We start from the raw sequence: 22,174 nt of genomic DNA, 5'->3' as shown, positions 1-22,174 counted from the left end.
AGACTTATGTGATACAAATCCCATAGTCCATGATAAAAGTAACTTAAGCTAACCACTGTAAACTTATCAATCTGTGACATTGAAATTAATAGTCTCCATTTATTTAATAATTGCTTAGCCTGCACATGTTCTGTACCCCCACTTCCTGTGCTCTGCACCAAGGGTACAGCTGGAGGAAGTCCTCTGTTCCTCCTGCAACCATCCGTCTGGCTGGTGGCACTGCTTTCTGTGCAGGAATACTATTTTGCCCTATGTTGTTCATTGTTGAGTTTACAGGACATCTGTCTGATCATGTGTATGTGCACATTATTGAAGGCATAAACTGACCAGCAGCATCTTGGTGACTGGATGATAATGATAGGCCCCCAAGAACATCCTTTTTTTTGTAAGAAGTCCTTAGAAGGCCCATTGGGAAAACTGAAATGCCTGGATTCCTTTTGTTTCTTAATAGAGTCGGATCTGGAAGGCCTTGATGATCTAGGTACTGTTTACAGCAGCATTGACCAGCAGCTGAATGAAACCATGAGGCGCCGCAGACATGCAGGAGAAAATGATTACAACATCGAGGTACTGCTGGGAGTGGATGACTCTGTGGTCCGTTTCCATGGCAAAGAGCACGTCCAAAACTACCTCCTCACCCTGATGAACATTGTGAGTAGTGACTCCCTTTCTGAGGCTTTTTGATCTTTTAATTCACTTCTCCTGTTTTGCTCTGGTCTTTTGGAAACCTCTATGAGGTCTTCCATGACTACACCCCACATTCAAAATGTGTACGTAACTGCATTCAATTCAAATATTGATCTACAGATTTAACATACAAGATGCAAAACTAAAGGAAACATGAAGTGATATTTTCTTTTGCGTGATCAACTATTGATCCATTGTCACCAAAGAGAAATCTTAAATTTAAAAAATTATAATGGGCTGGAATTATAATATCAACTATGGTTTTCATTTGGTTCTGGGGATAATCAAAACTCTCAGGACTGTCCTTCTGACTTGATGTGGACCACGAAGAATGAGATGGATCTTTCCAGCATCATTTTGCATCCCAGGATGATGAGGAATTATTTAGGCCTAATAACTCTGTGTGCATGCTTGCTTTTAGAGCTTTTGGATAGAGTAATATTTTTCACCATGATGCAGTTGAATGTAATATACATACAACGCACAGTCAACTCTTGGCACAGTGCTGCCCTGCAATTATAAAGGACTCTAAATTTGTTCTCTACGTCTTCCTTATCAGCCTTAATCTTATCCAGAAGAAATTTAGCCATCAAACTGATGTCCTTTTTTCCCAGGTGAACTGGCACAGAGCAGTTGAGGACAAATAATACATAAGTTACCTACTTCTAAAAGATAACTAAGATAGTAGTATGCTCTGTTTTATATGTTTTGTCTCCTAGAATGATAAAATACCATATTACTCTGGCAAATGTATTGCCTAAGCCTATTCTGTCTTTCAGCTTTTGACTTTTAGTGTGATTTCTTTGGGTACCTTGCCTTTTTTCCATGCTTAAGATTAGATTTCCAACAATTCTTAATTTTATTAATCATGATTTTATTTATTCTAATATTTAAGCCAATATGTTAAACATATATTCTGTTCATTAGATGCCAATGTATGAAATTCTACATATATTATGTCTCTGTGAAATGGAAAATAGTGTAGAAACTCAGATACATGTTTATTTGTTCGCTGGCACAGATCCCAGTTATGAAGACTGCTTAGCGCACAGAAAACAAATTCCCCTGGAGATGCTACTTTTATTAATTCTTGCATCATTCATTGTGCCCCTGGATCACTTTCTTCTACACTAGGGAGGCAGTCAGTCAGGATAGACTTGTTAGTAAGGCTCTTGGAGTAATTCCACAGAGATTTGGAACAGTCTTTGTCCTCACAGTACTTATAATTTAGTCAAAGATAAAAGTGATGCAAAAAAATGCAAAGGTTGAGCAATAAAAGGCATTCTATTATTAAGACATATCAGTAGGCACTGTATTGTAAGTTCTTTAAGACTTTAGAGGGAGCAGCTGTGAAGTGTTGAGATTATCAAATTGGGATTTAGGAGGCAGAGGCTTTAGTTCTAGCTATGTTCCTGGTTGATTTTGTGACCCTAGATAATCATGTCCCTTCCTGGGATTTAGTTTCTGTATTTATAAAATTAAAAGATGGTACAAGATGTAATAATCCTCTAATCCATCAGGAAGCTTCAGGTTAAAGTAGGTCTGTAGGGATTTGTTTCCTGGATTTTTAAAAAAATTTGCTTTGTTTTTCAAAGGGCACATGGGATTGTCAAGGTTTTCTAGACAGACTCTGTTGACAGGAAAGTAGAAATGGCTATAGTATATTCACCACACAGTAAGCTGAGGTGTCAAGGAATACACAAGACTGCTGCATTTTTGGTTTTATAACCATTGCCAAAGATATTTTGTTTTTAAGACCATTAAAAAAGTTAGGTAATAGGCTGAGTCTTTATCTCCAATACTAGAAATTATTCTAAAGCTAATCGAGCATCAGAGAATGGAACTGGAAGAGGGAATATAATTTTTAAAACTGAAGTTCATTGCATCTGAAGTAATTAGTATATGTAGAGGTTTTTAGGAGGTAATAATAACAGTCCCCCCTCCCTTCCCAAGTTCAGAATCGACTGAATGATAGGCATAGTGAAAAGGCAGATGAAAAATAAGTGGTTTTATTATTGATAAGAGCTGAATTACACATCATTTAAATGTATAGCCACAAATATTTTTCTTATTCTCAATTAGCTGAGAGCACTTTGTCCCAGCCCCTGCCACCCAGGAACATTTGGCAGTGTTTGGTCGGGAAGATCCCCTGGAGGGGGGCATGGAGAATTCTTGCCTGGAGAATCCCATGGACAGAGGAGCCTGGCAGGCTACAGTCCATAGGGGTCACAAAGAGTTGGAGACAACTGAAACGATTTAGCATGCACCGAGGCATTTTTGGTTATCATAACTGGGAAAGGAAGCTCTGCCACCACTGAGAGATGCCAGGGATGCTGCTAAACAACTACAACATAAAGGGCAGCTCTACACAGTAGAGAAATATGAATTATCTGGTCTAAAATGTCAACAGTGCCAAGGTTTAGAAACCTTGTTAAAAATTAGACAATCTTGCTCACAACCCTCTATCCCCAACCCCCAATTAAATCAAAGGTTTAATAGAAAACCCTTAATTTCAGGTTTTCAATTAAAGTTGAAACTCAGTAATTTCAGATTTCCTTTGTAGGACTGGTAGAGAGCTGTAAGCATGAGAGACTGAAGACTGAGTCTCTTCCTTTCCTCCCTAGGCTCCCATTGCTCTGTTGCAGACCGTTATATCTGTAATACTGAAATGAGAATGCCCTGTCTCAAATTGATCAATTAAATAAGAGTGGGAGAAATGAAAAAAACCAATAATGATACTCTAATGAAACTATCTCTTGGAAATTTGAAGCAAAGAAATAAGTTGGGTTTTTTGTTGTTGTTGTTTTCCATGACAAGTTTGGAATAATTAGTAACTCCTATGCTAGCCTTGTTTTATGGCTTCCCATGGTTATCTAAAATCATGGCTCTCCAAACTTGAGCCCTATCCAAACATAGAGGCTTTCTTTACATGTCACAGGGGGCTTCCCTGGTGGCTCAGATGGTAAAGCGTCTTTCTGCAATGCGGGAGACCCGGGTTCGATTCCTGGGTCGGGAATATCCCCTGGAGAAGGCAATGGCACCCCACTCCAGCACTTTTGCCTGGAAAATCCCACGGACGGAGGAGCCTGATAGGCTACAGTCCATGGGGTCACAAAGAGTCGGACATGACTGAGCGACTTCACTTTCAGTTTCACTTTACATGTCACAGAGGTTCAGGCAGAAACTATAGAAGAAAACTGACAGCAAAAAGTCTATTTCCTTGCATTGATTTGGGGAGAAATGGGGGGTTTACCAGGTGGCGCTAATGGTAAAGAACATGCCTGCCAATGCAGGAGAGGCAAGAGATGTGGGTTCAATACCTGGGCGGGGAAGATCCCTTGGAGAAGGGCACAACAACTTGCTCTAGTTTTCTTGCCTGGAGACTCCCATGGACAAAGGAGCCTGTTGGGCTACAGTCTGTTGGGTCGCAAAGAGTCAAACATGACTGAAGCGATTTAGCATGCATGCACGTGTCCCTGTGATAGAGAAAAGATCACAGTTTCCTTTAGTCTGGTTTGGCACCTTTAACCTAGTTAACTAGTCAGCAGATACAATCTTCTTTTAGTTTACCTGATAGTCAAATATAGTTTCCGTATCCAAAACCAGGGGATATTTAGCATGCCATTCCTGAACCAGGGGAGTACTGTTAGGTCCCAGTGATTTGCTTCATGGTTGTCTCTTTAATTTAAACTGAACACCTTTTCAAAGGAATGTTCATATTTATCTCATACTTTATTGTCTTGAAAAGAGTTCTTAAATTATTAAATGTTAAACATCTGTGTAATGAAAGAATGGATAAGTGAACAAATGAGTGTAAGTAACAGAGGTAGATTGTGAACAGACAGAAACTTTGTATTTGAAATAAGAGGATATAAATGACATGAAGGCTTTAATCAGTTTAACAATATAATAAAAGAAGTGTTTAGAAAGGAATTTAGCATTTGGTCATGTCAATATTTTTTCAAGTATATTGCAAAATGGAAAATTATTGTGACTTTTTTTTCCCTAGAGGAGACAGAGGCTTAAAATGTCAATAAAATTGAGGTAAATTTTTACAGTTATTTGAAGTTTGTAAAACAATCTGAGATAATGATAATACAATGATGGTAATCATTAAAAGAAGACAAGGAAGGGGCTTCCTTGGCAGCCCGGTGGTGGAGATTCTGCATTTCCAATGCAGAGGAAGCAGGTTCTATCCCTGGTTGGGGAACTAGGATCCCACATGCTGCATGGCCAAAAAACAAAAGACAGTGACTAGCTTCTGTGTTGGTGAACACATCATAGTGCTGGGAGGGTGAGGGCCTGGAAAGAGCATGGAAGCTCTGTACCTCTCCCCGCAAACCTTGCCTTCTGCATCTCTTACATTAGTCTGTTCTTAAGTTGTATCAATCATTTAAAAATAAATATGTAGGAGGTGCAAGACAATAATGGCAAGGCAAGATAGTCTTGAGTCTAGCCTGCCCCTAGCACTATATGGTAGGAGACCTTGTACAAGAGCTAACTTCTCAGTTTCCTCACTAGGAAAATGACAATAGCGGTGGCTGTGCTCACACAAAAATTCTAAAGAAGGAAGGAGAGTGTGAGCATAGAACGTCTAGAACTGAGAAGGAGCCTAGCAGACGGCCAGCTGACACTGGCTGTAAAGAACTCAAAGCTGTTCCCACAATCTGCTTTTCCCCCTAAGTTCTACAAAGGTAAGCAGAAGGCTCATCATGTGATGTGAAGAAAGATGACATGCTTGCAAGTATCTGCCATGAATCATTGACAGGCACAGGGCTTGCCCCAAAACAAAACGGCAGTTTTGTGAGGGATTTAAACAAGGGCAGCACAGCCCTCACCCCTACTTGATGCCCCAGTTTTCCCAGAATCTCAGAGAAGAAAACATCAAAGGATTTGCTTAGGGTGATGTCTGGAGTCTAGGATGGAGCCCATCTCAGCACCCAATCTCATGAGCCTTTTGCCACCTATAAGCCAGGACCAGAATCTGGAGAGAAAGCTGATTTCATTGTCAATGTTAACCTGGAGTGGGGGGTAGGGACAGGCAAAAAACCCTTCCTGGGACCATTTTCTCCAAAAATTAAGAGTCTTGCATTTTATTGGGGGAGGTGCAAAAAAGCCTATTGTGTTCAGGGAACAAAGACCAGTGACATCTTAAAGAGAAAAAGTCTACCCCAGTATTTAGGGCAGAAGAAAACCTTGGGGGAAAGCAACTTTCATGCTGTGAGAATACTCAAGCATCTCTGTGGTGTGGCTCATGTGATGAAAATCAGATACTTCTGGCCAGAAGCCAGCATCACTGCCATACATACAGGAAATCCACCTGCCAAGTGGCATCCTTATAGCAGGTGGCGCTAATGGTAAAGAACAAGCCTGCCAATGCAGGAGGCACAAGAGACGCGTGTTCAATCCCTGGGTGGGGAAGATCCCTTGGAGGAGGAAATGGCAATCCATTCTAGTATTCTTTCTGGAAAATCCCATGGACAGAGGAGCCTGGTGGGCTACAGTCTATGGGGTCCCAAAGAGTCGGACGTGACTGAGCATGCATGCTCTAGACCCTAATCAAGACTTCAGGTGAATAGACCCAGCTGACACCTGACTTTGACTTCATGAGTAAAACCAAGCTGGGACCACCCAGCCAAGTTGTTCCCAAATTTCTGACTCGTGGAAACTGTGAGAGAATAAATGATTGTTTCTGCTTTAACAAAGTAGAAGAAGGAAGAGAAGAAGATAGGTTATTGGGAGGTAGGAAGGTGAAACTTCAAGTTCTATTTAATTTTAACTCCAGTTAATCATAGTTTAAGTATAACCAAGAAAAACACTTGAAACATAAGTCAAGAGTAATGTTAAATAGCGTTGGTTTATCTGCTATTTTAAATTAGATAGTTGCCACCTTTTTGACACAAATATATTTCCTTTGTTTTAGGCCCTTATTGCCTAATGATAGCGTGTGTGTGCTTAGTCGCGTCCAACTCTTTGTGACCCCATGAGCCCCCTAGGTTCTTCTGTCCATGGGGATTCTCCAGGCAAGAATACTGGAATGGGTTGCCATGCCCTCCTCCAGGGGATCTTCCCAAACGAGGGATCCCAAACCATGTCTCCTGCATTGCAGGCAGATTTTTTACCATCTGAGCCACCACGGAAGTCCAAGAATACTGGGTCTGTAGCCTATCCATTCTCCAGGGGATCTTCCCAACCCAGGAATCGAACCAGGGTCTCCTGCATTGCAGGCAGATCCTTTACCAGCTGGGCTACCAGGGAAGTCCAATGGCAGTGATAACTGTGCAAATGAGCATGCTAAAGTTCTTTACGTGATTTGTCATGGAAATCTTGGGATTTGGACACTGGAAAGACAGCTCACTGAGTTAACACTTTGCTCTGGGGTCTCAAGTGAACAGGCGCCAGGTGATTTTACTAAGATCCCTTAAGAGGAAACATGCCCTCCACTGAATCCCCAGCGTCTTTGCAAATGAGTCAGTGAAAGTGAGAATCTCCATTGCCTTCCATCTATGTTTATTTTTAACTCATCCTCTTTCATAGAACTCGAAATTTCTCCCAGACTCATCTATAAAGAAAAAATAAACAGATATGACTGTATTTTAAAACAACATGAGGAGCCATCAGAATAATTTAAATTGAGGGGCATTCTACACAATAACTGACCAGTACTCTTCAAAACTATCAGAGTCTTGAAAGAAAAACTGAGGAACTGCCCCAGATTTAGGAACACTAAGAAAATATGGCAACCAAATGTCATAGATTGGATCATAGAGCAGTAAAAAGGTATTTGTGGAACACTTGATAAAAATTTAAGTGACTCTTTAGGTCAGTAGATTGTATCACATTAAAATTAATTTTCTAAATTTGTACTGTGTACTGTAGTTATGATGAATGCTAGCATTTGAAGAACTTGGGTCAGGGGTGTATGGAAATTCTTTTTTCTGTATTTCCAATCTTTTATGTAAGTCTGAAATTACTTCAGAATGAAGTTAATGAAAAAAGTCAATGCATTAAAAGAACGCCTGATCTGATGTTTTCTCCTGTTTCATTTATTGTGTTTTTAACTTTTAAAGTATATAATATAAAATGCTATTTTTTAAGAGACTTCAAATATGGGTAGAGATGGGTTGTCAGAGAAAGTGATTTATTTGTTTTTGCTTAAACACAATAGGAAAAAAATATGCAATGAATATATGATACAATAGTAAATAAAGTCAATATTAAAATATTAAAAACTCTTTACTCTTAAACATAAACTTTCATTAAAGCATAGCTGACATATAATAAAATATGCATTTTAAGTGTAAAGTTTAATAACATTTTATTAAAAATTATTATTTTTTGTTTCAGCATAGTGTTCTTGCAGATACTTTCAGAGTTTAGAGCAAATAAATTGAAGCTTGCCTATCCTTCCTTTTCTCAGTAAATGACTCTTTTAATGCAGCCACTTATTCAAACCAGAAACCTTCTAGTATAATAGAGGTGTTTCCTCACTTGTGGATATACTTGACTAGGGGAAATTAGATTTGTAAATTATTATGTATAAAATCATCTAGAAAGGGCTAATTGACTGAAAGCAAGTATTGATTCTGTGCTGTGGGGGAAGAATACTAGGGTTGTCTTTGAACTAGAGGTATGAAGAAGAAGTATGCTTGAATGTTAGAAGTTAGATCTTTGAAGATGAACAACAGGGACTTCCAGTCAGAGAAGATGGTTGAATATTCAAAGTTCCAAATAGATGCACAGCATATATTTGAATTTGACTACATACACATTACATGAAGGAGATTAATGTAAAATAAGAAAATGAACTTAGATAGCAATTATAGAACTTTCCAGAGAGGTTGCTCCTCTTTGTTTACTTCTGCTTATAGTTTCTTAGCCAACAATGGATGGGTATTTACTATGTTTAATACACTGGGAGAATATAAAGAAATTCTTTGTAGATTAACACCAGGAAGCACAGATTTTGGTAAAGATGATGAAATGAAGACCACTCTTCTAAATGTTAGTTTGATTTGAAAGAAGTAGAAGCTGATGCTACGGGATCGTGCCATTTTTTGCTGTTGTTGTTCTGGAACTGGTTAAGTTTTACCAAATTATTAAGTGAAAGTCAAAAGGACATAAAAGCCATATGTTCCATCTACTGTAATCCTTTTAGAAGCTAGAATTTCTCTCAGCCACTGCAACACCTAACTAGTACTTACCATTTGTTTTGACTCTGGGAATCATTTTCTTTCTTTGCATATTCACTTTTACACATTTTGGTGATTAAGGGTGATGGCATTACTATCTTATTGTTATTCTTTCTTTGTCTCATGCAAAGCTTTCCTTTTTATTATGTGTTAATATCTCTGACAGGATAAAGAAAAGTTAAAGAAGTATTAATATTCTAATATTGACTAAGATTAACCTACCTAATTTGTTTCAAAAAGCAACCCAGAAAGTAGATCCTGTGTTGGTTTTCACAATCGTATTAAATTGGTATCAGAATTTGAAGTCCACATATATTGGGACTAGTAAACAAAAATAGCACATGAGTATAAATTGTGTAAAAGTGAATCTATTCATTAAACATTTATTCAACTATCAGTCCATGATTCCTGCCCTTAAGAATCTTATGAAAGAGAAAATCAAGAATCATGGAATTTCCCATTTGGAAGTACCATAAGAAGCATATTATTATTATCCCTTCATTTTATAGATGAGGAAATAACAGCACATGTATTCTGTACTATATTGCTTACAGCAGTTATGTTGGTCAGATGAAATTAAATGTATTGGCTTCAGAAAACCTCATCTTTCCACAATTTCCATTGTGTTCAGAACCAAGGCTATGGGTAGAAGATATCATGGCAATTAAAATCCATCTCTGGTGCCTTTGTTCTTTGTTGTCTCCAAACTTTCTTCCCATTGTTCCGTCCTCCCCCTTCATCTCCATTTTTCTTTTATGGTAATATTTCATTTATCAAGATCAGGGTCAGCTGTCAGCTCCTGTGAACCTTTCACAAATCATCCCCTTCTTATTATAAAATGTTTGCATTCCTGGCAGTAGCTCTCTGATAGGTTGTTTGCTCCTTAAGTACAGTACTATGCATTTTTAAGCTTCATGTTGCTGCTGCTAAGTCGCTTCAGTCGTGTCCGACTCTGTGCGACCCCATAGACGGCAGCCCACCAGGCTCCCCCGTCCCTGGGATTCTCCAGGCAAGAACACTGGAGTGGGTTGCCATTTCCTTCAATGCATGAAAGTAAAAAGTGAAAGTGAAGTCGCTCAGTCCTGTCCGACTCTAAGGACCCCATGGACTGCAGCCTACCAGACTCTACCGTCCATGGGATTTTCCAGGCAAGAGTACTGGAGTGGGGTACCATTGCCTTCTCCTTTTAAGCTTCATATTTACATCTAAAATAGTGTCAGGGCTTCCCTGGTGCTAGTTGTAAAGAACCTGCCTGCCAGTGCAGGAGACTTAAAGAGTTGCAGGTTTAATCCTTAGGTCAGGAAGATCCCCTGACATGGGAGGACATGGGAACCACTCCAGTATTCTTGCCTGAAGGATCCCATGGACAGAGGAGGCTGGCAGGCTACAGTCCACAGAGTCGCAAAGAGTCCGACACGACTGAGTGACTTAGCACACACACATGCAAAACAGTGGCAGCCACATAGTATATATCCAATAAAAGTGTAACTGATTGAGTATTTTAGCAAATATTTTAATGCTGTGTACCAAGTATTTAGTTGGGAACACAAAAGATATTTCCTGTTCATATTCAGATTAGAGATTGGTGGGGAAATCAAGCAAGCACATCAAAGATTATGATAAGAGCTCTACAGGGAACCAACAGTTTGCTTACAAAGGGAATAACAGGGCTAACGGGTGGTAGGGACAGTCTTCTCCCAAGAAATGATGGTTAAGTTGAGATTGAAAATAGAAGAAAGAGCCATTGAACAAGAGCAAGTGTTTTAGTTATAAAAAGAAAGCCACTGTGGCTTGAGTCTATCATTCAAGGAGTCAGGTGGAGCTTGAAGAAGAGGGCAGGCATCTTTCAGGTCATGGGAGGAGACTGAATTCAATTTTAAGAGAATTAGTGGAAAGTCATTGAAAGCCTCTTTCTGTGTTGTAAAGAATAGATGGCAGTGATCTAGGGACAATGAAGACAGATCAATTAGAAATCAATTGTAGATGTCTAGGCAGATGATAGTTTACTGGACAATGAGGATTGCAACAATAAGGGAGTGTTCATAGTAGAGTGGCTTCCCAGGTGGCAGGAGACTTGGGTTCATTCCCTGGGTCAGGAAGTTTCCCTGGAGAAGGAAATGCCAACCCACTCCAGTATTCTTGCCTGGGAAATCCCATGGTCAAAGGAACATGGTGGGTTGTAGTCCATGGGGTCACAAAGAGCAGGACAAAACTTAGTGACTAAACAGCAGCAGCAGCAACATTCATAGTATAATCAATAGAGTTTGTCAGTGGATCAAATAGGGAGCTCAAGGGAAGGGAGGAATCCACCCTGATTTACACTTTTCTGGTTTGAATACTACTGGATAATGGGGCCATTCACATAGATGGGGTAGCCTATTTAAAAAAACAAAAGATTGTGTAGAATCAAGGCTTCAATGCAATCTTTGAAGATATTAGAAATAATCTAGTTTCAGGTCTAGATTCAGAAGAATGATTTAATGTCTTTAAGAATGGGGGTTTATACTACTGGAGAAGGAAATAGCAACCCACTCCAGTATTCTTGCCTGGAAAATCCCCTGGACAGAGGAGACTGGTGGTCTGCAGCCAATGGTGTCGCAAAGAGTTGGACACAACTGATCAACTAGCACAACATTTAGCCTTTGCTGTGTGCCTGTTCATGATGTTAAATGCTGCACAAGAATTATAGAAAATTCTTCAACTATAGGTTCATTTTCAGTCCTGGTTTGTAAATTAAGAGATTGAAATGTAAAGAACATAGGTGATCTTTCCAGAGTCACACAGCTAAAGTGTGGCACAGTCAAGACTTGAGCCTGGATAGATCCTTCTGCCTTCAGAAACCATTGCTCTTCCTCCGTAGGCTTTACTGCCTCTTGTTACAAAGTTGATGCATTATTGTAAAAAAAAAAGTGAAGTCGCTCAGTCATGTCCCCGTTGCCAAATAAAATTCTGATGTCTTTACTTGTTCTTTTATCTTGTTAGAATACCATTCAAGTCACTAAAATTGAGAATTCAATTACTTGTGTGATTGAATCAAATCAGCTAGCAATCTAGTTGAAGATTCTCCCTAACTGGATGATAAAGCAGATTCTGCAGTTGGAGGAGGGGGAAGTGGGGTATTTTCCTTCCGTGTGCCCGAAGTTTCTCGTTACCAACACTTTGTGGTGGCAGGTATCTCTGTCATTTGCTAAGATCTGTGAGGTGATCTGGGTCTGATGTGCCTATTAAAATGTTCAGTGCCCTGCAGAGAATTGAGTCAATCCCTTAATCTCAGGATTTACCAAGAGAAAACAATTCATTTAAAAAAGGGTAACTCCCTTTTTTAAATGTGTGAAAAAAAAAATCTTGTACTTCCAAGTAATCATTAATAATTAAGAGCATTCAGTTTTCTCATGTACTAAAATTGGCCACCTATGATGGACAATGAACTGGGAATTCATAAATGTATTTTGCTGGATATGGCAAGCTTCCCTACCTAATACTTTTACGGGAGAATGTATGCTCCCGGAAGTATGCTAATCCTAACAGAGCATTAATGGACTTATTTAAGGATTAGCAAACTAATGTGGTTATTGGTTGCTTAATGATGATTCAATCCCTTCACTGCTTTTAATTTCTTAGCTAGTGTTTCTGAAAATGCTGAATGTGAGTTCGAGGCAGATTTATCTGGGGAGTATACATGTTCAGGCAACTTGAGCAAATCATGTAGCAGTTCTGTGATTTGGGTTATTGTCTTTAATTATCTTTAATCCATTCTTTATATTTGAATTCACATTAGCACTCCACACATTTATTCACCTAGCAGACATACCCGAGTCTTGTTAGATGCTAGGGAGGCAAAAATGAATACAATTTAGCTCCTTTTTCACAAGAAGCTAACTCTAGCAGTGAAATAAACAAATCAAGAAGTAATAAAAATAACATGTGATAGTTTCACATTTTATAAATAAATAGTTTCACATTTTAAAATAATAGTTTCACATTTTATAATAAAATGTGAAGAGATTCAGCCACAAAATACTGTGTAAACAGTAACTGAGAAGGAGGGGATGTGGTTTGGCAAGTAACATTACTGACGAATGAAGTCTTCATAGAGGATGTGTCATTTGACTTGAAACTTAGAGAATGAATTAGCATTTCCCTGCTAGAAAAAGAGAAGATGGGTTTTGGAAGATGGGGAACAGATTTTATAAAGATTTTAAAAGTGGTGGCTCATGATGTCTTTGGAGCTACTGCAGATGGAGATGGCCGAAGGTGAGGCTGGGTAAAGAATCTGAGGCTGCCTGTAGAAAAATGTGTGTACTATGCTGAGGAGTTTGAAATTCACGGTGCTAATGAAGAAGGGTTTATGAAAAGGATTTTAAAGATTAGTCTGTGTTTTAAAAAGAGAATTCAGGATAAAATTGAATGATTTGGAGGAAGAGACTCTGTTAGACATTGTGCTATGAACATAGACACATAGTATTAATATATAAGAGCCCAAATTAGGGGACAAACTGTAGTCCATCTGGCTTCACATTCCTTGTGATTTATACTATCCCTCCCTACCTCAAAAAACTTACTGTCCCCAATGTGGATCGAACACACAAGGTCACAGAGACAGACTGGAGTAAGCACACATCATTTCAGCCACCCCTTGTATAAATATGTACACCTTCCCTGGAATATCCTGGACCCATCATTCTGGAAGTACCTCCCTTCATCACAGGTGAAATTCACATAACATGATACGCAAGCAGTGCTGCTGTTTCATAGGTCCTTTAATTTTAACTGAACAAGCAATAAATACTTGTTTCCCTGGTTTGTTTCAGCCTGTATTTTTTCAAGGGTCCTACAGCAGAAAAACTTTTTAGTTTGCTAAGCAAATCGTCTTTCTCATTCTTGAAGAAAGAAATCAGTTCTGCCAGAGCTTTTGGTATGTTACCACCATTCCAAAGGCTGGAAGACTTCATGAGGCCTTATAGCTGAATTGCCTATTCTTGGTCCACCCAAAGCTCCTTTGATGCCTAGGGAAGTCAAAGCATAATTAACCATAAAATGAGAGCCTCATGCTTATGGAGAACAGCTATGTGAACCCGATAATCTGTCCTTCTGGAGAACTACTGAAATGAGCCCAAATTACCCAAATGAAAACATTTGCAAAAGTTTTAAGAGGTGGTTGCAGCAGTTCAACTGAGTAGGACACATACTGAGGTGCTAGACGTGAAGGTGGACAGGAGAGACAGATGTGAGCGGTACTGCAGGACTCGGTAATATACTGACTATAATGCTTGAAGAAGAAGAAAGAATCAAGATGGTTTCATCTTTAGGACTTCCCTGGTGGTCCAGTGGTGAAGAATCCACACTTCCAATGCAGGGGGTGTGGATATGATCTCTGGTTTGGGGAACTAAGATCCCACTTGCCACTCAGTATGGCCAAAAATAAATAATTTTTTTTTTAAAAGATGGTTTCATCTTTAACTGTGATAGAATACTCAGAGAGAAGAACAGGAGAGGGTGAGTATACTTTGAGATATATTGATGTATTTCCAAATAGATAGATCTCTTACTAAAGCTGAACAGATGACTGTGAAGCCTGAGAGAGGTGGCTCAGTGTGAGATATTTGAGATTCATCAGTCTATAGACATTGGTTGAAGAAACAGCAGTGGATGAAATATTGCAGAGAAAGAATGTGAAAAGAGGATCAAAAACAAAATATTGAGACACACTGATGTGTGGGTGAGCCAGTGGAAAAGGAGAAATTATTAAAATATAGCTAAATAACTTGAATATCATTGATGAATTTAAATAATATCATTTATGAATGTAGTGATAAACAGTACTAAATGCTACAAAATATTATGGGTGCCTTTATTTTTTCATGATGAAGGAAAATTGGGAATATTAGTAAAAGAGGGAAAAGAACCCCAAGAAGGGGGGCGATTGAATATGAAAAATGGCATTGATTTTTTGGAGCAAATAAATATCTTTAAGGAAGTGTGAAAGATCCCAAAGGAAGGAACCTTAGCACTTCCACTATGACAGGAAGAAAGAGACAGGCAAGATGGTTATAACAGAGAACAGACATTGATGTCATATAGACTTATTGGATTTGTAGCTGTGCTAATCATTTGGGGAACAAAGTGCATAACTTCTCTGGGTCTCAGTCTCTTTTTTACATAATCAAGATGTCTCCTCCGTAGTGTTTGACATTCTTGATAACAGAGGTTGAGCTTTTGTACCAGCTCTTCCCTTTTTCCTGCATCACTTGTGCCCCAGAGAGGCAACTGCCTATTTTCTTCTTGTCCAAATGGGTCTTCAGGCTCTGAATTGCCCAGCTTCAGGTAGCTTCTTCCTCTCTCTCTTGTCCTCTAGCTCATCACTCAGATTTTCTTCATAGCACCCTTTCCTATCTGAAATGACCTCGTCTGCATGTCTTTTTGTGATGATTTATATTTTCCATACTTAGTGCCTGTTTTACCTCTTAGAATATATTCATGGTAAGAACAGGGTTCCCTGGAGACTCAGCAGTAAAGAACCTGCCTGCCAATGCAGGAGAATCAGGTTTGATCCCTGGGCCAGAAAGATTCCCTGGAGAAGAAAATGGCAACTCACTCCAGTATTCTTGCCTGGGAAATCCCTTGGACAGAGGAGCCTGGTGGGCTACAGTCTATAGGGTTGCAAAAGAATTGGACACGACTTAGCAACCAAACGACAATAGTAAGAGCAGAGACTTAAACTCATGTGTCAATCAGTTCCCGACCCCTAGGACCCTTAGGCACAATTCAGTTCACTAAATATTAGATGAGACTATTCATAAAAGGTAGTTATTAGGGGAGGGAGAAATTAGTGGTTTGAGATTAAGAGATACACGTGTTCATCATGCTAATTTGCCTCAGTTATGTGCAACTCCTTGCAACCCTATGGACCGTAACCCACCAGGCTCCTCTGTCCATAGGATTCTCCAGGCAAGAATACTAAAGTGGGTTGCCATTTCCTTCTCCAGGGCATCTTCCTGACCCAGGGATCGAACCTGCATCTCTTACATCTCCTGCATTGGCAAGCGAGTTCTTTACCTCTAGTGCTACTGTATATAAAATAGTCAACAAGGACCTACCATCCAGTGCAGGGAACTATATTCAATATCTTGTAATAACCCATAATGGAAAAGAATATGAAATACAGAGTATAACTGAGTCACCTTGCTATACACCTGAAACTAATACAACATTTTAAATTACTATACTTCAATTTTTTAAAAAAGTAGTCATTATTCTGAAATTGGAAGTGAGGAGAAAGGAGTTGACAGATTAGGAGATAGCTACACCCTGAGTAAGAATATAGAGGACAGGACTGCAAATCTAAGCAGATATGTGTTTGGAACTTTTTGCTCAACAAGGTATGGTTGTGGATAGAGTAATATATTTTCCCAGTCTACTATAGGATTCGTTATGTCCAGCCAAAGTCACCGAGGCTGTCTTGTCATTACCTCTTTGCCTTTAGTTAACAAAAAGTCTCTTTAAAAAAAATTATACATGTATACCATTTATTTGTTTCTATATAATGTTACTAATGATGGCTAACAATTTTTGTTTTTATATTTGCAAGGCCCAGGCACCTTTAAGCACTGTACATATGTGACCTCCTTTATTCCTCTCAGCAATCCTGTAAGGACAGTAATGTAATCATCCCATTTTACAGATGAGAAGACTGAGGCACAGAGACAAATAAGATGCCCAAGGTCACATAGCTAAGAGCAAACCCAGGCAGTTTGACTTTGGAGCCCATACCCTTAAGCACTGAGCAATATGGCCTTTCAAGACCTCATCCCTCCGTCCTAAAGAAATATGAGTGTTTTTGTTTTTTTTTTTTGTCAAAGGCAGACAAAGCTGTTCATCAGCTAGTCAGACAAAGCAGGTCACAGTGTCCTGCCAGGGAAATGTCCTGGAAGAAATGGTCCTGTCAGGGAACAAACCTGGAAGGAATTTTCCTCTTAAGGAAAGGAATACTTGATTTAATTAATCAAGTAAATCAAGTATTCCTAAAATCATTACCTTTCCCCACCTTCACATTGGCAATCCCTTCCAATTTAAGGTTACTTAAAAATTAAAATCCTATTTACCCCATTTTTCAGGTAAATAAATATTCTGGCCTCAACCCTGATCACCTTGTAGAAAATCCACCTGTGCTCCTTAGGTTTCCTGACATGGTGACAGGATATTCAGTTTTGCATCGATAAACTTTGATTTGCCTTATGTAATATCTGATATATGACTTCTTAGAATGTTTATGCTTAATGCTTTGCTTACAACCCAAAACACTGGTTATAAATTTCAGCGCTATCTTTTCTTTTCCTATTCAGTTTTTCCAGTGATTTGCTCCAGCTCCTTTTCATTTTTTCCCCAATATATTTTTAGATTATATTGACCATCAAGAAATCCTTATTTGGAGTCAATTTCAAATCTAGTTAATTGTTTAGTTCAGTCGCTCGTGTCCGACTCTTTGTGACCCCATGAACCGCAGCACGCCAGACTTCCCTATCCATCACCAACTTCCAGAGTCCACCCAAACCCATGTCCAATTAATTCATTTCCTTAAAATTTACACAAAGGAAAATTATGAAAAATAAGTAAAAGTTTTTTCGAGTTATCTTTATCAGTATGCTTACATATCAGTTTCTTAAACTCGGAGGTGATGATTATTCTATAATTAGATTTGTTTTGCATCGCGACAGTGCAGTGGTCTGCAGTGTGTAGAATTGTAGCGAGCTGGTAAAAACTGCTGACTCTGGCTGGAGCCAGACTGCATAGGTGTACATCCTTTACTCTGTGTACTAGCTGTGACCTTGGGCAAAGTACTTAACCTCTCTGGGCCTCAATTTTGTTTGATGTAAAATGGAGATAATGATATCCTTAAAGTTGTTGCAAAGATTATGCATTATTTGATTAACATAGGTAAAGTATTTAAAACTGTGTCTGGAACTTGGAAAGCTCTGTGTTAATGCTGGTTTTTTGTGTTCTTGATTCTGCTTTAAATTAGGAAAAAGTAGCTTTCCTTATCACTAAGTGTTATAAAAATGCTTTCTTAAAAAATATTATTTTCATTCATCTTAACATATCCAAAATTTTAATTCAGTATGGTCTGTTTATTTTTTTCTGTATATCATTTATTGGTTGTTAAAACTCAGGGTTAATTTATACCCAAATCCTAAGTTTCTTCGTGCCTCTCATATAATGTGTCAATCAGATGACACTGAAAAACAATCTACATAAAGATGTCTTCAATATTTAAGAGTCCAGTCACTCAATGTTTTTCTCAGGTTAGAATATTTTAAAATTCCTATTTCATTTTAAGGAGCTTATTTTATTTACGTGTAAATATACAAAAGGCAGACATACCCAGTGGTGTGTAAATACATTCAGGTGTGTAACACAGCCTCTCCTTCAACCTCCTCTAACATGTGCGTACTGCCCTCTGCTGGAAAAAGTATTTTTGAAAAATAAAATTGTTAAATTCCCCCCCCCCTTTTTTTTTTTGATAATTTAAACTGTATCTTTGATTCTATTATTATTCTGTTGAGAGTAAATAAATTTACAGTACAAGATTTTTCAAATCCTTTTCAGTGAAAACTAAGATGGGGAGAGTTATGTTTTTTGTTTTTTTGTTTGTTTGTTTTTCTGTGCTCTTTCTGGATAGATTGGAAAATATGTTCATAAACCTTTAAGACTTTTGGTATGGATAGGTAGAAGTGTTCTCATGTGCCTTTTATTTTGCTGAGGGCAGTTTGTGGCAGTTTGTTTGATTTGAGTAGCAGGTGTGTGAAGCAAAAAGAACAAGTATGATTATAATTTGCCAGTGAGAAAACAGAGGCTCACAGAGGTTAAGCGACCAATCGAAAGTCACTCAGTTTGTCAGTGGCAGATTTGGGACTAGAATTCAAGTCTTAGAATATATTTAATTCTGTGATGCTGATTATTTCTTCAACTCTTATCATATCCTGTGTGTCTCAGAGCCGAAAAAACTTTACATCCTGTTATTGACAAGGCCTGGCAAGATGGCAAGCAGTCAATTTATTAGGTACATTTTAAAAGTGAATAATGTAAAGGAAGCAACTTTTTAAACCTTGAGAAGCAAAATAATAAATGATATCCAGTGCTTTGCCCAATAGAGACACCTAATATTTGTTGATTTGCCACACTGAAAGAATATTTTCTCCTATGTATAAATACTATTGCCTTATATTTGATTATTTCTATCCATGTTATACTCTGAGACAGTTTCACAAATTTGTGCCAACTTGGAACATTCCATAACTGATCTTGATTTCTATTGGGGTACTCCGATTAACTTACTAGTCTGGCATAATAGTGACTATTGTTAAATAATACTTTTCTTTTGGTGAATGGTAAATTTAACCTTTTAAAAAGTGCCTTTTTATTTCATCATTTTATAATATAATATTGCTATTGAGAACATGAATTGTGTCCTTTATATTTTCTCGGCACTGTGCTGATTTTTAAATTTACCAAACAAAAATGAATTTACTAATTTAGGGTGATTATCTGTATGCTATGGGTTTCCCTGGTGTTTCAGATGGTAAAGAGTCCTCCTGAAATGCACCAGACCTGAGTTCGATTCCTGGGTCGGGAAGATCCCCTGGAGGAGGGCACAGCAACCCACTCCAGTATGCTTGCCTGGAGAATTCCATGAGCCGAGAAGCCTAATGGCCTATAGTCCATGGGGGTCACATCGAGTTGGACACGACTGAGTGACTTTCACTTTCATTTTTCATATGTACATTATACTAACTCAGGTATCACAAGCTATTTGTTATAATTGCCACCTTATATTTATTTTATGACTCTAATAGTTTTCTGACATAAAAGTCTCCCATAGTATTTAAAAGTATCATTGTCACTGCTATTCAGCCATGGCTGTAAGGCCCTCCCTTCCCTGCATCACTTCTCCTCCAGAAATTAATTTAGTTCTTTTAATCTGTTTTTCTTTAGTTTAAAAATATTGTTCCCTGATTTTGTGAACTCACTAACATTGATTTCAGCATCTTTTACATTAAATGCATTTACATTTCAATTATTGATACATTAAGTACATGTTAGGACACCCCCAATGGTTCAGTGGGTAAAGAATTCACCTGAAATGCGGGAGACACGGAAGATGTGGGTTCAGTCCCTCTGTTGGGAAGATCCCCTGGAGAAGGAAATGGCAACCCACTCCAGTGTGGGGGGTCACAAAGAGTTGGACATGACTGAATGACTAAGCGCACACTAAGTACAGGTTAAAACTTTGTGTGTGAAACCTTTGTGCTAATTCAGAACAACCGCATTATGAGAAGTCTCTTGGAATGTCCATGAGTTTCTGTAGATGACAGGCCTGGCTTCAGACATTTACTTGTATTGGAATTATTATGCTAGAAATTTCTTATCAAATAATCCTGAAGAAAAGAAGAATTCAGTCCTCAATTAGGTATTGTGAGATATGGAGTAAGATAACAGAATCTGCTCATGGCCAAAAGGGTCATAAGAAATTACAGCTTTTGGGCCAGCATTCAATTCTTCTTATATTGACCTGAAATCTTCTCCTTTAACAGTGAACCCTTGGTTTTAGTTTTATTTGCCGTAGACATTCAGAGCAAATTGAACCCTTTTTCCATGCGGTGGCTGTTTTCCTTCCAGGTTTTCTTTTCTACTTCCTATACTTTTATGTGCTTTAATGGTAAAGCTCCTCTGCCCATGGGATTTCCCAGGCAAGAATACTGGAGTGGGTTGCTATTTCCTTCTCTAGGGGATCTTCCCAAACCAGGGATCAAATCTGCATCTCCAGCTGCTGCTGCTGCTGCTGCTAAGTCGCTTCAGTCGTGTCCGACTCTGTGCGACCCCATAGACGGCAGCCCACCAGGTTCCCCAGTCCTTGGGATTCTCTAGGCAAGAACACTGGAGTGGGTTGCCATTTCCTTCTCTAAGGGATCTTCCCAATCCAGGGATCAAATCTGCATCTCCAGCATTGGTGGACAAATTCTTTACCACTGAGCCACCAGGGAAGCCCTCTTGTTGTATACATCTCTTTCATCAGACAGAACAGACAAAATGAACTCAATGCTACAGATGTACAGTGGCCTCTAGTTGAATGGCTTGGGCATGTGCAACCAGCCTGCATACTTGTCCAATGCAAGAGTGAATTACAGATTGTTTTCACTCCTTGGCTTGTCTTGAATAGTAGTTAAATTGGGTCTTACCATTATAAGTGTGTGTGTGTGTGAGTTTGTAAATGTATAGATCTATATATACATGGGTTTCCCTGGTGGTTCAGATGGTAGAGAATCTGCCTGTAATGCAGAAGACCCAGGTTTGATCCCTGGGTCAGAAAGTTCCCCTGGAGAAGGGAATGGCAACCCACTCCAGTATTGTTGCCTGGAGAATCCCATGGACAAGGAGCCTGGCAGTCTCCATGTGGTCACAAAAAGTTGGACACAAGTGAGCAACTAACATGTTCATATATACTGCATTTTTCCACTTAAAAGGAACCCTGAATCTTTACTTGGTAAACTACACTTTATCTTCTTCAGTATATATTAGCTTCCTTAGGTCTTATACCTCCATCTTAGTTGTTCTTCTCTTTTTTGTTCCATCTCAAAATTCAGTAAGTGTACCTTTACCAGAGGACTTTCCTGGTGGCTCAGTCGGTAAAGCGTCTGGCTGCAGTGCAGGAGACCTGGGTTCGATCCCTGGGTTGGGAAGATCCCCTGGAGAAGGAAATGGCAACCCACTCCAGTACTCTTGCCTGGAAAATCCCATGGACAGAGGAGCCTGGTAGGCTACAGTCCATGGGGTCACAAAGAGTTGGACATGACTGAGCGTCTTTACTTACTTACCTTTAACCTACATTTAACACTTTGATGTTTATGGTGTTCTGTGTAGTCTGATTATATTCCTGAAACTTTTCATTTGAGATTTATTGGTATGTTTCTTGGTCAGTATGATAAGAAATCCATGAATTTCTTTTTTTAGAGCATTCGATTATCCATGAGTTACATTTCTTTTTAAGGTTTCTCTCTATGAGATTTTGCCTATCTCCCCTCTGTGCCTTCTGTCCAAACCTCCTGGGTCTTGAGTTGAATTGAGGTTCATTTTCCATCCCTCTTTCAGTTATTATGACAAGTGTTGGTTCCCTGTTCCTGAGAACAGCTAAGAACTTTGAAATGTAGCCAGATAAAGCCACGTTTCCCATTTCTGCTAGCATTTCCAACTTACTAGAAATTTTTATTCACACCAATTTTAAACTAGCATAATATTCAAAA

The 22,174-nt window shown here is 38.8% G+C and overlaps 1 protein-coding gene across 1 annotated transcript in view; it reads left to right on the top strand.

Annotated features, from left to right (window-relative positions):
• The window catches only part of ADAMTS3 (ADAM metallopeptidase with thrombospondin type 1 motif 3), a 280,678-nt gene that overhangs the window by 216,363 nt on the left and 42,141 nt on the right, over positions 1 to 22,174 (top strand). The window contains exon 5 of the mRNA XM_019962898.2: positions 452 to 651. Within this exon, the coding sequence (XP_019818457.2) occupies positions 452 to 651 (200 nt within the window). The remainder of the gene's footprint in view (positions 1 to 451; positions 652 to 22,174) is intronic.

The sequence above is a fragment of the Bos indicus genome, chromosome 6, assembly GCF_029378745.1.
Source record: "Bos indicus isolate NIAB-ARS_2022 breed Sahiwal x Tharparkar chromosome 6, NIAB-ARS_B.indTharparkar_mat_pri_1.0, whole genome shotgun sequence".
Lineage (NCBI taxonomy): Eukaryota > Metazoa > Chordata > Mammalia > Artiodactyla > Bovidae > Bos > Bos indicus.
The sequence above is the reverse complement of the archived record's forward strand: the minus strand, read 5'-3'. Positions and strand labels throughout refer to the sequence as shown.